The sequence below is a fragment of the Siphateles boraxobius genome, unplaced genomic scaffold, assembly GCF_051911475.1.
Source record: "Siphateles boraxobius isolate OS27281-9 unplaced genomic scaffold, OSU_SipBor_1 24, whole genome shotgun sequence".
NCBI classification, from domain to species: domain Eukaryota; kingdom Metazoa; phylum Chordata; class Actinopteri; order Cypriniformes; family Leuciscidae; genus Siphateles; species Siphateles boraxobius.
The window spans coordinates 2349261-2364502 of record NW_027508855.1 but is presented as its reverse complement, the minus strand read 5'-3'; the positions used below and the strand labels follow the sequence as shown (position 1 = coordinate 2364502).

The window sequence follows — 15242 nt, the reverse complement described above, 5'->3', positions numbered from 1 at the left end:
GTGACATTAGGATCTCAAAATGAAGGAACCCATCTTCATTTATGATCTTAGAAGCCAATCTGTTAAACACAAAATAGGGCGAAAAATCAGCACAGAAAATGCTATACTGCTCGCTTTTTGGGCTATGCTGAATTGAGGTCAACTCCATTATGTATTTCACCTGCGTGCAGAAAGGGGCCAGTGGTTAGCTGCTGCTGTAACTGTGGTGGATGGAATCCTCTGGGGTTAAAGTCATTGTTAGCTAGGTATGTGCTTCCCACTGAGCTGTTGTCGTAGGGAGGAGAGAGGTCTTCATTTGCTATAAAATTGGTGCTCGTACTGTTTTTGAAAGGACAAGTCTTTAGAATTCATCTTTACTGACTTTCAGGTTTGCCCATTTTTATTTCAGACACTAAACTCTGTAACTTTCTACTACTACGCGGAAGAAGCAGCTTTTCTCACTTACAGCTGTGATCTAAGGACTCTATAGAGGATGTTTGGTGGTTCGATCTTTGTGATGCAGAGTTTTGTAGCGTGTGTGAGTGAGCACATTCGTGTGTTTTTGTAAGCCTTTTGGCATGGGTATTGCTAATGTAAAACACTGAAACAGTGTTTACACACACAGTGACCTGAAGCCATTCTCGGAGGACCACATTTGCACTGTTTCTCTCTCTCTTAAAATACCTCATAATGAAAATGCTTTCAAATTCTTGTTGTGTTTTTTTGGTATGACATATCATCTGTGTGAAACTTATGCTTGGGTGGTTTTGCTTCCTTCTTGTCAGAACTCCAGTTACACCAGATCCAAAATACTAAAATGCTCATTATTCTTAGAACACCTCTTTAAGCCTATGAATAGTTATGTGAGTGTTATTAAAAAAATTGGTGTCATATAACCTTTTATTATAATACAATGTTATATGGGTCAGAAACAATCATTTATTTACAAATCATTTTTTGTGGTGGGGTTGTGAAAACGTTGGCAGGACAAGTAAAAACACTGCTCAACAAGGCTGCATTTATTTGATAATTAAAAAAACAAAACTGTAATATTGTGAATTATTACAATTTAAAATAGGCTAACTGTTTTTATTTTTATATATATTTTTAATGTTGCATAATGCTTCAGAAATCATTCTGATTTGTTAATTATTATTATTATTATTATTATTATTATTATTATTATTATTATTATTATTATTATCACTTTTAAAAAACGCTTGTGCTGCCTAATATTTTTGTGTAAACTGTGATGATGTGTTCACGTTAAAAGTCTGTTCAGAGAGAACGGTGTCGTCTTAGCGGCCCCTAATTTAATAACAAATGATCATTTAGACGGAAGTGAATCAATCAAAACTAACTTTAGCTGGAAAAAACATTTTTCAAGAACCACTATAAAACCAAACCAATCTCTGTTACCTTAAATGATATGTTTATCTCTGTAAAGCTGCTTTGAAACAATCTACATTGTTAAAAGCGCTATATAAATGAGGATGACTTGACTTGACTTGATAGTTTTTTTTTAGGATTTTTTGATAAATAGAATGTTCAAAAGAACATAATTATTTATTTCAAATTGTTACTATTTAAAAGTCTTTACTGTCACTTTTGATCAAATGTTTGACAAAGTCTTCATTGTGTGACTGACAGGATGGGCCAGATTGACCGCTAATTTTTTTAAATTTCATTAATGAACCCAGTGGTTGGTGTAACCGAATAATTTCCATCATTGACAGATTTTTTTTTTTGTACATATTTGCTTGTTTTAGTGGCCTTCGCTGTCACTGCAGAAAATAACAAACAATCTTCTGCTTTGTGTGGTGGTTCTCTTCATAAAAAACATAAAGGCATAATAGCCTATAAGATCGTCTTTCAATTACAGGATTAAAAATGAAAACGTGAACGAAAACAAAAGCTATAAAATGTCTTATTATCATTGAAATATGAATATTCAAATGCAGAGTAATAATAGATTATCACGACTTTTACGACCGTCAATGAGAAGGTCTAGCACAATCACTGAATGAACAGTTTCAACAACTCTAAGCACACTTAACCATTTAAAATGTTAAAAGCCATCTTTAATGTTGCACCTTAGTGTGTGACCACATTAGTGCTGGTTTTATACATGCAACAGTGCATTAAAATCTGCAGCTGTAAAATGGCGAGGTTTTTGAAGCGTCATGTTGCATTGGTGTAAATCATCATTTTACTGTAATTACTCCAACACACCTAATACTGCACAAATAGAATAACAATGCAGATATATTTTGTCTTTTTATATTCCTTGCTTAAATAGCTGTTGGTTTTTATTGATATTTTTTGTTTTGTTACCATGCTTGTTTGAGTGACGGAAGTAAACTGAGGCTAGAGCGTTATCATTAGCACATCTTGTGTGTGTGTGTATGTTTGTGTGATCTGCTTCTAACTTACCACTCAGCTCTCATTCTCACCTCCCACTTCTGCTCACAGCATCACCTCCTTGTGGCAAACCGCTCATTTGACTAAGCCTGCATGAGTGTAGTGTTTTTATTAATCACTCACAACCATTTCTCTTTGGTTCCTGTATGTCTGTCTAGTGGTCTTTGTGTTCTTTTGCAGAAACGTTCCTATCTGTTCAGCTCTTGTATTTTCCCTGATCTGCAGGTCAGGTTGAAGAAAGAAAATGCTTAAAGAAGCGTAACTCAGCTGGTTTAACCCTACGTTGGAAGCCCAGGATACAGTAGCCAACACTGTTCAAGATTTTGCCTCTACAAACTTATACAGGACTTTCCTAAAGGTATAGTTCAGCAAAAATATTAAAATTCTGCCATCATAAACTCACCCATGTTGTTCCAAACCTGAATTACTTAATTTTTTCTAAGATATTTGAGAAATGTCTTTTATTTGTTGGTCCATTCGATGGAAGTCAATGGTCACCTAAACTTTGTGTTCCACAGAAGAAAGTCATATAGGTTTGGAACGTGAATAAATGATGTCAGAATTTTCATTTTTTGTGACTGTGATCTATACCTTTAAGACCCATTAGTCAGACAGCTATAGTTGTACAGGCAACCTACCGACTTGTTGGATGTTCCCTCATTTTGTGTGTGTTTGTGTGTACTTCGATGTATTCACTGTAGCTGGAAAACTGTACTTGATGCTGAAATGAATTGAAACATCCAAAAGTCTTTCATTCAGTTTTCCTTGTGTGAGAAATGATTTATGTTGTGCGTGCCGTGGCCGTGTATGTGTGTTGCAGATGTAAAGGTTGTTCTGTTAAAGGTGCCATGTGTCAGAATTGAGTTAAAAATATACAAAAAATGAGTTACACGGATCAAAAGAATGAGAAGAAATAAGGGCGATGATGTCATTAAAAAAATTAAAAGTTATAGTGTTGCGGAGATATCAACCTGAATTAGCATGCTAAATTACTAGCCCCGGCCCGACAGATGTCATAATACCAGTTTCGGCCATGGGAGGCGGTTAGGGCTGCAACTAACGATTATTTTGATAATCGATTAATCGGATGATTATTTTTTCGATTAATCGGATAGAAATTAAATTAGATTTTTTTATTATTATAACTAAATAAAACCGTAAATCAGGGTATTTATGTGTAAAAGTGTACTTTAAAAAGTGCAAAAGCCACACATTGAGTTTTACTAATATCAATATTTGCATTGTTTTTAATGATAATTGCTGATGGCAAGTTGACAAACATGATTATTGTTAAAAAAATGATATCCAACATATTAACACAATTTTTGTTAAAACAAATTTACACAGACATGTTGTTCAGATGTGAATATCTGAACTAAAAACAAACTAAAAACATCTAAAATATATAATTCATTTAATTTTTATTTAAAATTAATTATATATAAGGAATATAAGGATAAAGAATATAATATATATTATATATAATATATAAAAGAATAATATAAGGATAAATTGATTAAATAAATATAGAAAGACTGAAAACAATTGTGTGAACGTAGAGCCGCAGTAGATCGCGTTTGAAAAACAATTAAAACTTAGTAGACAAATGCTATAAAAAGAGAACGGAATGGAGGTAACGTTACCAGGCTTGAGTAAAGGACAGGAGAAATTATGCTTTAGTGCACAAGCATTCGCTGAAAACCACTGAGTACAGTGACTAAAAAACAATATTTTACTGCTGCTGTTATTAACTGCCTTTGTATTTAATGCTTCACTTTGTAAACACCGTTTTAATTTAACCTATTTCTGCGGTAGCGCTATTTTAATCCATCACTTACGTTGCGAGCGAACTGATTGCGCAACCTGATGCTCGAGACAAAATACAGACATCCCAAGATCCCGGAAGTCCCGGGAGTCTCCCGCATATTGATTGCGGCTCCCTGATGCCCGCGAATTAGTTCAAACTCCCGAAATCTAGAGCGCGCAAGCAAGAGCGCGCATGCGAGACAGAAGAGACTGCTCCAAACCGTGTAGCTCGCGCTTCTCGGCAGAGCGCCTGAGGGAGAGAGACCTTGCGTGTGTGTGCGTACCAGTAAACGCTCCCCGTGACGTAAGCAGACCAACTAATCGATAATGACATTCGTTGACAACGATTTTCATAATCGATTATAATCGATTTTATCGATTAGTTGTTGCAGCCCTAGAGGCGGTATGCGGGCAACACCAGCCAAACTGCAATACACGAATAACTCGCACGGCTTGTGGGCGTACTTGAACCTGATGTCAATCGTGTGGAAAGTACACCCCACTACTACAGTTCAGTTCAGGGAAGAGAGCGGAAGAGTGGCTGAAGCCCTTGGCAAGAGACCCTTACCACAACCACCCGCTGCAGGGGGAAAAAACGTGCTCGGAATCACAAATAAAATCGGATTAAAAAAAAGGAGCAGAACCAGAGTTAACATTGGCTCTGCTTTCCATCGTTGGAGACAACTAATGGAAATGAAAGAAATGAGGTTTGACTCCGAATTTGCAACATTCCTTTTGGATTGGTAAGTAAGATGCTGTTAGTATTTCGCTAGAAGTTTGTTTTATATGTTTGTTTATTTTTTTCGGGAAGTTATAACAGAAATGTATCGAAGGCTGTTCGATATAAGTTCTAAAGTTAGCGATGGCTACATTGAACGGTGTAATGAGAACTACGTGAGCTATATTATGTTTACTAAATTGCTTTCCTGAGGTAAATCTGACATATTTGTTCTCCAGCTATGTTATTGACCTCTGCACGCTGATTAAAAAAATGATTGGTCGGTATTATGTATGAAGAATACATTTTGGTAAGTTGTAGCATACTGTATCTTTCAACAGTGTTCGTGTGTTTTTACTATTAGCTAGTAGAGATGATCGGTTCACGTGCGCTAGGGATCTGTCGTGTAACGTTAACATTTACAAGCGCTAAAACGGTATTTTTTGTTTGAATTGCATAATAACATTGACAGAATCGGTGACGGTGAATTTGTGAGAGTTGGCAGCTCTGAATGGCTGAATGCTGAATGCTGTCTGTCAAATTAATGTAATTAAAACTAACAATAAAAATGTAATATGAACAAAACGAATATGAACATTCACTGGTGAAGGGGAGTAGCTTGAAGATGTCATTTAAAAAGCACTTGACATCAACCAACGTTCCTCTGGAGTCAAAATGTCCTCTATTAGGAGTTGGCTCGGCTTCGGCTATGGCTCTAGGGTCGTTGTGAAGGTAGGGGCGGAGCATAGAGACTATGCCGTTTCTCGTTTGTTACTCTAGAGTAGATCAATTCACTTTCTGGAGGTAGACTGCCCCCATCTAGTATGGAATGTGGAGTATGAATTGATTTTTTTTGCGGATATTACAGAAGGCACCTTTAAAGCTGAGGATCACTGTGGGTGATGCATGTAGGGTTACTGTACACAGTCACAGAAACTTTGTGTGAGACCTTCCACCTTCAGTGAGAAGCAATGTTATTACAACACCTCAGACAGCCAATATCAATGCTTTGAGCTCGCCATGAAGTAGACAACTAAATAACATTAAATATGAAATGTAAAATGAGTGTGTGTGAGAATATGCATGCATTCCAGGTGTGTTCAAATGACTTTGAGGTATATTTAATAACATCAGTATACGGGTACTCTGGGTATGTCTCATTATTAGACCTATGAACTATTAACAGATTCAGAACCCCCTGTCTTATTCCAGAGATTAATGACTGTCTCTCACATGAAATGAAGGAAAGTTTGAATATTAGTCCCCATAATATGACTTTTTATGCAATGTTATGAGAAAACCTCTTTGAGGTTGTGAAGAGTCAAATAATTACATCCCTGTGTTCATCACTCACAATTTTTTTCCAGAAACTTCATAACGTGTATCCTAACCTAATAAAGTACTGAGTGTTGTGCACGAACAGTACTAGGATGCTCACTATACTAATGATGTATGTAGGGCCGTCATGGGGCATTTATACATACAGTGGCAAAGTGATTTGGAATCATTACTATTTTCAGTGAGAGTTGGCAATGTCTGTTTGGCAACATGAGTAAAAGCAACCGTTGGCGATGCAACAAGATGAGCAGAGGTGAACTTTTGCAAATAAGTAGCCACTTCCAACATTGGAGCTCACATGACCCACCGCTTGATACAGCTGGACTAGTAGGAATCTCGACAAGAATCCCACCGAGACTTGGCAACCTCCTTAATCAATGTGTGAACCTTATGCCAAGGGTTTTCCGTGTGACCACAACTTTGAAGTTTAACTTGAGACTTTGCATGTTTAGTTGTAATAATTAACACAATAATCAGTACTTTTGTGTTTTACTACTCTTTCTGTAGTCATCAAAATTACAGATGAGTTGATTATGATTTATTCACAGTAATGGAGAGTTGCACTTACAGTAACCCTAAAGTCTTCTGCATTCTAGTTTACATCAATAGCTTCAGCATGACTGCATTAGAATTCCTTCCAAGTTATTTTGAGAAGCTGAAGGAGGCCTGGAACTTCATTAACTGTTTTAATGACTGCTTTGTAAGTGGCACTTAAAGCAGGGAATTATTTTCGTCCTTCAACATTCTGTACATTTATCATAAGACTTGGTTCACATGAATTCAAACAGCATTTTGATTTATGGTAGTATAGTGTTGTTGTGATAAATCTTACTCGCTTGAATTATGTTGTGTAACATTTATTTTGGGTGAATGTTGACAGAGAGATGCTGTTCCGGCCATGTCCATGAGCCAGGTGGTCATGGCAACTACTCTTAAAAACTAATTTTTTCTTGGTTGAAACTGACGGAAACAAAGAAAGTAGCATTTTTTTTCTCTCAACAAATAATATTTGAATACCTACCTAATGTATGAATACCAAACCTTAAATACTAAACTTGGCACATAACTGAAATTGCAGTATTTAGGCTATGGACTTGCATCCTCAATTCAACACATTATGGTGATTGTGCTTTTCTGTGAAATCTGATCTTTTTCTTTTGAATGATAAAGCAAAAAAAGGCCATAGGCTTACATTCAAAGAAACTTGACCCATATCTAGAGATGAGAATACAAACTTCATAGGAGAATAGAATAGCCTAGAGATTTTCATAAGAAGTGGATTTTTGTTTTTAAAGCAATATTGGTTGCTATTGAGTACTTAAAGGGATAATTCACCCAAAAATGAGAATTGTCATCATCTACTCACCCTCAAGTTGTTCCATGCCTGTATGAGTTTCTTTCCTCTGCTGAGCACAAAAGAAGATATTTTAAAGAATGTTGGTATTCAAACAGTTGACGGCAGCCATTGATTCCCATAGTAGAAAAACAATGTAGTCTTTGGCTACTGTCAAATATCTGGTTACCAACATTTTTTAAAATATCAAGATGTCTTTGTAACTATCCTCGTCAACACCTTTGTTTATGACATAAGTGAATGTAAACAGCTGAAAAAGAAAGCATGTATCACTAAATTAGATCAGTGCATTCAGTCATAAAGTAACAGTAGCCTTGCATATCTGCTGGCATCTGTGCCAATAATGCTAACTAAACAATTTTATTGCTCTTGACTGTATCCCTTTTGTAACTTTAATAAGAATTATGTATATTCAGTTTACACTATTAAATTTACTGCATAGACTATGCAATCTTTTTTGCACATTTGATTACTTCATACAATTTATGTGGTAGCCTATTTCTATAGGCATATCTAGTTCTTGAGGGTAGGTCTACTTCATTTGTATCTTTGTTTTATTGCAGTTTTTTATTTCTAATGCTTGAAGTTTTTCAATTGGGTCTATTCATTTGTGTCTTTGGATTTTGGTCATATCGCCCACCCCTATTGGTCAATATTATTTTCTCCCACCCATGTGGACTTGGATGTGTCATTACAAAAAAAGTAGTTTTAGAAGTAAAGAAAGCTTTTGCTTCTATCTATCTATCTATCTATCTATCTATCTATCTATCTATCTATCTATCTATCTATCTATCTATCTATCTATCTATCTATCTATCTATCTATCTATATATATATATCTATATATATATATATATATATATATATATATACATACACTATTAATCATTTAGGAAGTAAACAGAGTCAAAGTTTGTTCAGGTTAGCTGTGAGCTCTACCCGGACACTCTTTCACTGCATCCTGCTGTGTGCTGCCATGCTCTCGCTTCTGAACACTGTTCAGAAATTTCCTCCTACTTCCCCATGTGCAGACATTACAGGCTCTCTGTGTTGTTGGCAACCGTTTCCAGGAAGTGTTTCCCCTCTCCCACTGACTGGTGTGTAAACAGACAGCCACTTGTTTTCATTTACTGTGTGGTTGTAGAGTGAAGGAGAGAGAGAAAGATAGTTGCAAAAGAGGGTGGAAGACTAGAGCAAGATGAATTTAAAGAAGGACAACAAAAGCGAGCTTGTGTGTGTGTTATGCGTGAGGGCAGGGTGAAGTCACGATGTAGGAATGTGTCTGGGCCAGAAGAGCTGACACGGCCCAGATGACTCTGAGGGAATCCTTGGCACACCCTAACAGGGAACCCCTTCCATCCCTCCTCTCTTTCTCTTGTCTTTCCCACACTCATTTTGTGTCCAGGCCAAATGTCGGGCCCAGAGCTGCCTACAGAGTATTCATTTCTCACTAAGAATTCACCTTTTTTCTCTGATTTGAGGTCAGTTTAGCAGTTTCTTAAATATTTGCAAGGTAAAGCGGTTCTAGATCAGCAGAAACTTGCACCTAGATCCAGGGAGCTAAAGCAACAGGAGGACAACGTGCCCAGGTAAACTCTCTCTCTCACACACACACACACACACACACACACACACACACACACACACGCACACACACACACACACACACGCAACTGGAAAGAGAGGGAAGCTCAGGGCCATTACTCCCCCTGTCCTACCTCCCAGTTTTTCCACACCACTGGAGGAACATGCTGCTGTTCTGTGAGGTGATTTCTTTCCACAACAGACTTCAGATGAGTTCATATTGCTCTTACATAATATTGTGTTGAATTAGAGCTGAACCCGCTACAGACTGTGCCATTGGGTTCATGATTCAAAAAAGAGACCTAGGGCCCTATCTTGCACCCGGCGCAAATGACTTTGTACACTGACGCATGTATCATTCCTATTTTGCACCCGCGCAAAGCGGACTTTTCCCTCCACAGACACACGTCGGTTAACTAAGAAATACACTTGCGCTCCCCGGGGCGGTTCAGCGCAAAGAGGAGGCGTGTTCCGGCGCAAACTTTCCCTCATGCTATTTTGCAGTTCTATAAAACAATTGCGCCACTGACCAGAAAAAAACTAGACTAAAGTCAGTGGAGCGTTGCGCGTACATTCAGATGCTATTTTAAGCGCGCATGCTAGTAGTATTGCACCATGGAACAAGCGCACCTAGTTCATCATGCTCTTAAAGGGAATGTGATATAAAGCTCTTATTGGTTTGTTTCCCGTTACGCCCAAACCACACCTATGAATAAAGAACCTACTTCAGACCAACCCCTTTTAGATTTGCGCCAGGCGCTAGAGTCATTTATCCCGCCAGGAAAATAGCAGCAGCGCTGGGATCCGCCCACAAAGTTACTTGCGCTTTGCGCTTTGACACTTGCGTTTCAGATCATTAAAATAGGGCCCATAGTCTTTTTAATGCTGTGAAATGAGAAGGGCTTCAAGATCAATTCGGGATATGCTTGCACCCATTCTAAGCTGTCCAGGTGTCTCAATACAGATGCAGTAGTTGATTTCTGTTACAGATAAGAGGCAGTTTTTCATTTCATTGAACATATTTTAAAGAGTCAGGCAGTGCTTCTGTAGCTAGTCATTCAAAGTAGCAAGAAAAATATATGGGATATTCTTGCTTCCTGTAATGTATGCACAGTACCCCCAAAGAGACAAAAATGACACACAGATATCAGGACATTTGAAGTATATCACTGCGCTTATTTTACAAAAACTGATCTCTCGACTTCAAATTCTCAGGCTCTCTAGTACAGACAGATCTCATAGCCTGTGGGAAGATGAAGAGAAGAATCTGCTGATCTGTTCTTCAAAGCAGAACACACTCTTTCATGCTTTTTTCCTCCCTCTCATTCATTTGTACATCTGAATAATCTCATTCCTTCTATTCACGCTTGTCATTACAAAAAACCATTAAGAAGCCGAAAAACTCCGGACATTATTAAGTAAACATGCAGTCATGATTGGTTGTGTTTTTTCCCTGTACAATTTTTTTCCAAGCATTGCTGGAAATTCAGTCATTGACGGGCTAAATGTGTGTATGTGTGTTAAAACAGTTTGGCCGCGTGCCTTCTTTTTTGAAAGGGAAATGGGAATCTTGGTGCTTTACCGCTGCGTAGTCTCACTGCTGCAGGTCTCCCTCCAAGAGCAGATTTCACTTTGGTTTGGTAGCCTGTTCCCATCTGGTGCCCAGAGTCTTGATCCATGATGACTTCATGACTGGCATGACCTGTTTCCGTTCCTGTCTATATGATTGTGTGACAAAAATTGTCTTAATATAGAACAAAAGAGAATCCAAGTCTGAGACAAAAGCCAGTGCAACCGAGGTTTCTCTTGGTTATCAGAATTGATGTGGATGCAGGCTTTCCCACTGCACAGTAGTGAAACTCCTGATTGTGTCCGCACAACGCAAGGCTAATCTTAACCCAAGTACACACAAACACATGCTCTTTGGAATTCAGGAACACCCTGTTTTTTCTCTCACTATCTTTTGAATCGGCTCCAAGGATTTTCCATTGTGCTTTCTCTTTGGTCCATTCATGAACAGTCTCCTAGAAACAAATGTTCTAGTCCACTTTGTGTACCTTATGCCAAGCGATATCAGAAATTGTGATTCGTTAATTAAAGCCTTTGATAGTCAGATAGAAAGTCGTAATTGCACCCTAGAGCATTAAGAGCAACATCAGTGTGAATTGCTTATTAATGAGGCCTCACTTTCCCCATATAGATGGGCATGCATCTGAAAAAGTTTCAAGTCTCAACAAAGAGGGCATCTGTGTTGTAATTATGATGTGTGTCTGTGTGTTTGTGAGCGAGAGTGAGAGAGAGGTCTGTGAAGCTCCGCCCCCTCCCACTCTCCACATGCTCTTCGGCTCCCACACGCTCTGACTCGAGAATCTTCTAGAACTGACTAAACAGCAGTGTGTAGGCCACAGAGCGCATCTATGTCGTATGCCTTGTGCACAATGCCAGAAATGTTTGTTTCATGAAATTCTCCATCTTCGAGAGAGGAAGCACATTCACTAAACAAACGCCATCACAGTTGGTGATCCATCTGTACATTTTCCACCCCAGATGATATTCTTCGTGTACAATGATTGTGGTTTACATTTTAACTGGCTGTTTGCTGATGTACCTGATTTTATTACATAACTCTAGATGCTCAAAGAAGCCCACAGCACATTATTTTGAATGGATTTGATTTTCTAAAAAGCAAATCATGTATTTGTTTTTTTTAATAGAAATATCTTATTAATTATCTAAATTAATTGTTTCATGATAAGTGAGGATGCACCGATATTCAAATTCTGGCGATACCTATACACTGGTCATTATTTTCATGATACAATGAGCAATAACTGTTAAATGGATGATATTAAAATTCTATAGAATTGTCAAGGTATTCTGTTATTTTACATTATGCAAGTCAATTTAGGCATAATTTAATGTACAGTATGAACATTTTATTTATTTTAAGATATAGTTACAGTCGGTATAGATTGGAAATTTATATCTATTTTCTAAATGCATTGATCAATGTTGATGATTTTATTGTGAAAGTTCATGCATATGTTTACATTTTTTTTATTGTTTTTTAAAAATATCGGAACTCTGCCTTCTAGTGAAACAATAAACTCTCTGGTGACATATGCAGGACTTCTCCAATCATTTTGCCTCCCCTTTCTTACAATCTTCCATTCAGATCTACCTCCATTCAATCAACTGATATGTCTCCACCATTATGTTTTTTAAAAACTATTCGACTTGGATGTATGTCACAATACGGAGGAAAAAATCTGTCGTTACTTCCGTTACATCACAACTTTAAAGATTACATTTGACGACAGTGTGAGTGGTACATGTCTGCAAAGATATTGCAGTTCTTTTTTTGCAGTGTAGGAATCTTTCTAGAGAATGTCTCAGATAATAAAAAAAAGTGTTCTTATCTATTCTGCAGAGAGAAATCCATTAATCCTAAATCAATAATTGTCTATGCTAATCTGTAATCTTCTAGTTTAGCATTGCTCTGCGTGTCTCTGTTTGTTTAACATTCAGACAGAAAATGAAGACAATTTGAACCGTCACAGTCAATGCAGTGTGAATGTAAAATAAACTGTTTAAACATTTTCACCATATGGCCTTTCTAACAGAATACCCTCTGTTTTGTCCTCTCTCTCTCTCTCTCTCTCTCTCTCTCTCTCTCTCTCTCTCTCTCTCTCTCTCTCTCTCTCTCTCTCTCTCTCTCTCTCTCTCTCTCTCTCTCTCTCTCTCTCTCTTTCTTCCTCCTCTCCTGCCTCTCATTCCACTACGGATTCCCTCGCCGTGTTTTGACTGACAGAGCTCCCAGCCGAAGAAGGTAAATATTGATCTTTCCATCATGTTGTTGTTACTGCTCTCACTTTATGCGTTACACCATTAGAATGGGCTCAGTCATTCTGTATTACTAGAGAGAAGTAAACTTTAAGACTTGGTATATACACATATGCACAAATACATGCACAGCGTTATAGCTGTGTGCAGTGGTGTCCTGGTGCAAAGTTAACCTAAGACCTAAGATTTTCATTCAATATTTTTAAAATATTTATTTCTGTCTGTCCGCTATTCTCATATCTGTCTCACAGGTAAATCCCTATGGGAGTTGGTGGTGGAGCAGTTTGAGGACCTCCTGGTGAGGATTCTGCTGCTGGCAGCCTGCGTGTCTTTTGTAAGTGACTTTCTCTCTGGTTTAGATGTGGTTTATTTTATTCCCAGCACAATAATTACTGTCACAGTCAGACCCCAACATAAGTTTTAAAGCAGGCATGTTCATACAGTAGTAGGTGAGGTAATGCAGAACATTTAACAGAATGAGTTTCCATCACCAACTATCACAAACAGTTCAATTCGGTGAACTAAACCTCAAATTTCACTAAATGTTTGTCAATAATCGGATTGTGTAAGTGAGAGAGGGATTTTTTTTAATCTCCCTTTCTCATTTTTAAAAATCTGTCTTTTGTAGTCAAATGATATATGTAAAACCTTCACCTGGACTCATTTGTGTGGCTTAAGGTCATTTACTTCGGTGGAATGCTCTGTGGATCTAGAGAACACAGGTAAATTAATTAGGTGATTTGAAGTCAAAGCTCATTTGTCCACATGTCAGCAAACTCCAAAGAAACTAGATGTCCACTCAGCACTCTCTTCAGTTAGATCTTGGAAAGAAAGCATTAAACATCTTTAGTGCTGCACGTTTATCACCTGCAGGATCGGGACAGTGGTTAGTCTCAATAGTGTTACGTCAGATATACTCTTTGAATACGATATGTTCAAAATTCCATACTTTTAATAATCACAGTGTATAATTAGAAGATTTAAGGTCTGGTCTACCATATGGGGTGTTCACATAATGTACAGTAATGTAGATAGAGCACAACAGATTGGAACTGAACTCTCAAGATGTGTTTTTAAAAATTGAACTATTTTTTAGATTGAAACGCTATCCTAAAAATGCACTGATCATGATGCGAGATGCAGAAAAAAATCTGTGTGAGACATGGCACAAATGTGCTGCATTTGGAGACATGAAACGCCTGAAAGTTTATAGTGTCGGCAGTCTAACACCCTCTCAGCTCACTGAAATCCTCTCTGAGAAATACTTATTTAAAATGTATCCCAGTAAAAGAACCACAGCTAAAAATATTTAGAATAACTTATTTGTAATAATATACACTACCGTTTGAAAGTTTGTGCTCAGTACGATTTTTGTCTTTTGATTTTAGAAAAAAGTCTCTTATGCTCACCAATGATGCATTTATTTGATCAAACATACAGTAAACACAGTCATATTGTGAAATATTACAATTCAAAATAACTGCTTTCTATTTTAATTTATTTAAAATGTAAATTTTCTGCAGTTATTACACCAGTCTTCAGTGTCACATGATCTGTCAGAAATCATTCTAATTTATATAGTATGTATAGTAGATCAACTATCCTTATGCTGTGACAAACTGATTGTGTTGCTGTGGTTCTGACTTCAGACTTTCCATGAGTCTGACTTGTTAAACTGATCTGTTTTTCTTATTGGATTTTTTAAAAAATATATAAAAATATAAGCATTATCTGTGTAGAGGGACAGTAGACTGGTATCCACATTAAGCTAATCCTAAACAGCAAAAGCATATATATTCTAAAGCCCTGGGTAAAAGTCTCAGTCTATCATGCTCCTCTCTTGGCTTTTATGAATTTACCTTTTTATGAACTTTCCGTCTGACTTCATGTAGCAACAAGGGCCACTGTCGAACCTCTCCAGCCTCCCTCCGTTCCTTGAGAGTAATATAACATGAGCGTGCACATACAGTGGAACGGATAGTCAGGCAGGCACTCGTATGTTTTTTTTCTGCAAAAACACATTAGCTCCTGTGGTCTTTGTGTACATGCTCTTTGTTTCCATACATCTGCACTTCAAGTCTTCCCTCAAGTACATCAGCTTTTGAAGCTCTGTTCATGCCATCTATCATGTTGTGTTTCATCAATACTTTTATCTTCTTAACCATGGTTAAATTCTATGAGGCAAGCACCAGTCTTCTG

The 15242-nt window shown here is 37.4% G+C and overlaps 1 protein-coding gene across 2 annotated transcripts in view; it reads left to right on the top strand.

Moving 5' to 3' along the window:
* atp2a3 (ATPase sarcoplasmic/endoplasmic reticulum Ca2+ transporting 3) overlaps nt 1–15242 on the top strand; it is a 73118-nt gene that overhangs the window by 12717 nt on the left and 45159 nt on the right. For both annotated transcript variants that reach the window (XM_077240703.1, XM_077240702.1), the window contains exons 2-3: nt 13012–13029; nt 13295–13377. In XM_077240703.1, coding sequence (XP_077096818.1) covers nt 13012–13029; nt 13295–13377 — 101 coding nt within the window. The remainder of the gene's footprint in view (nt 1–13011; nt 13030–13294; nt 13378–15242) is intronic.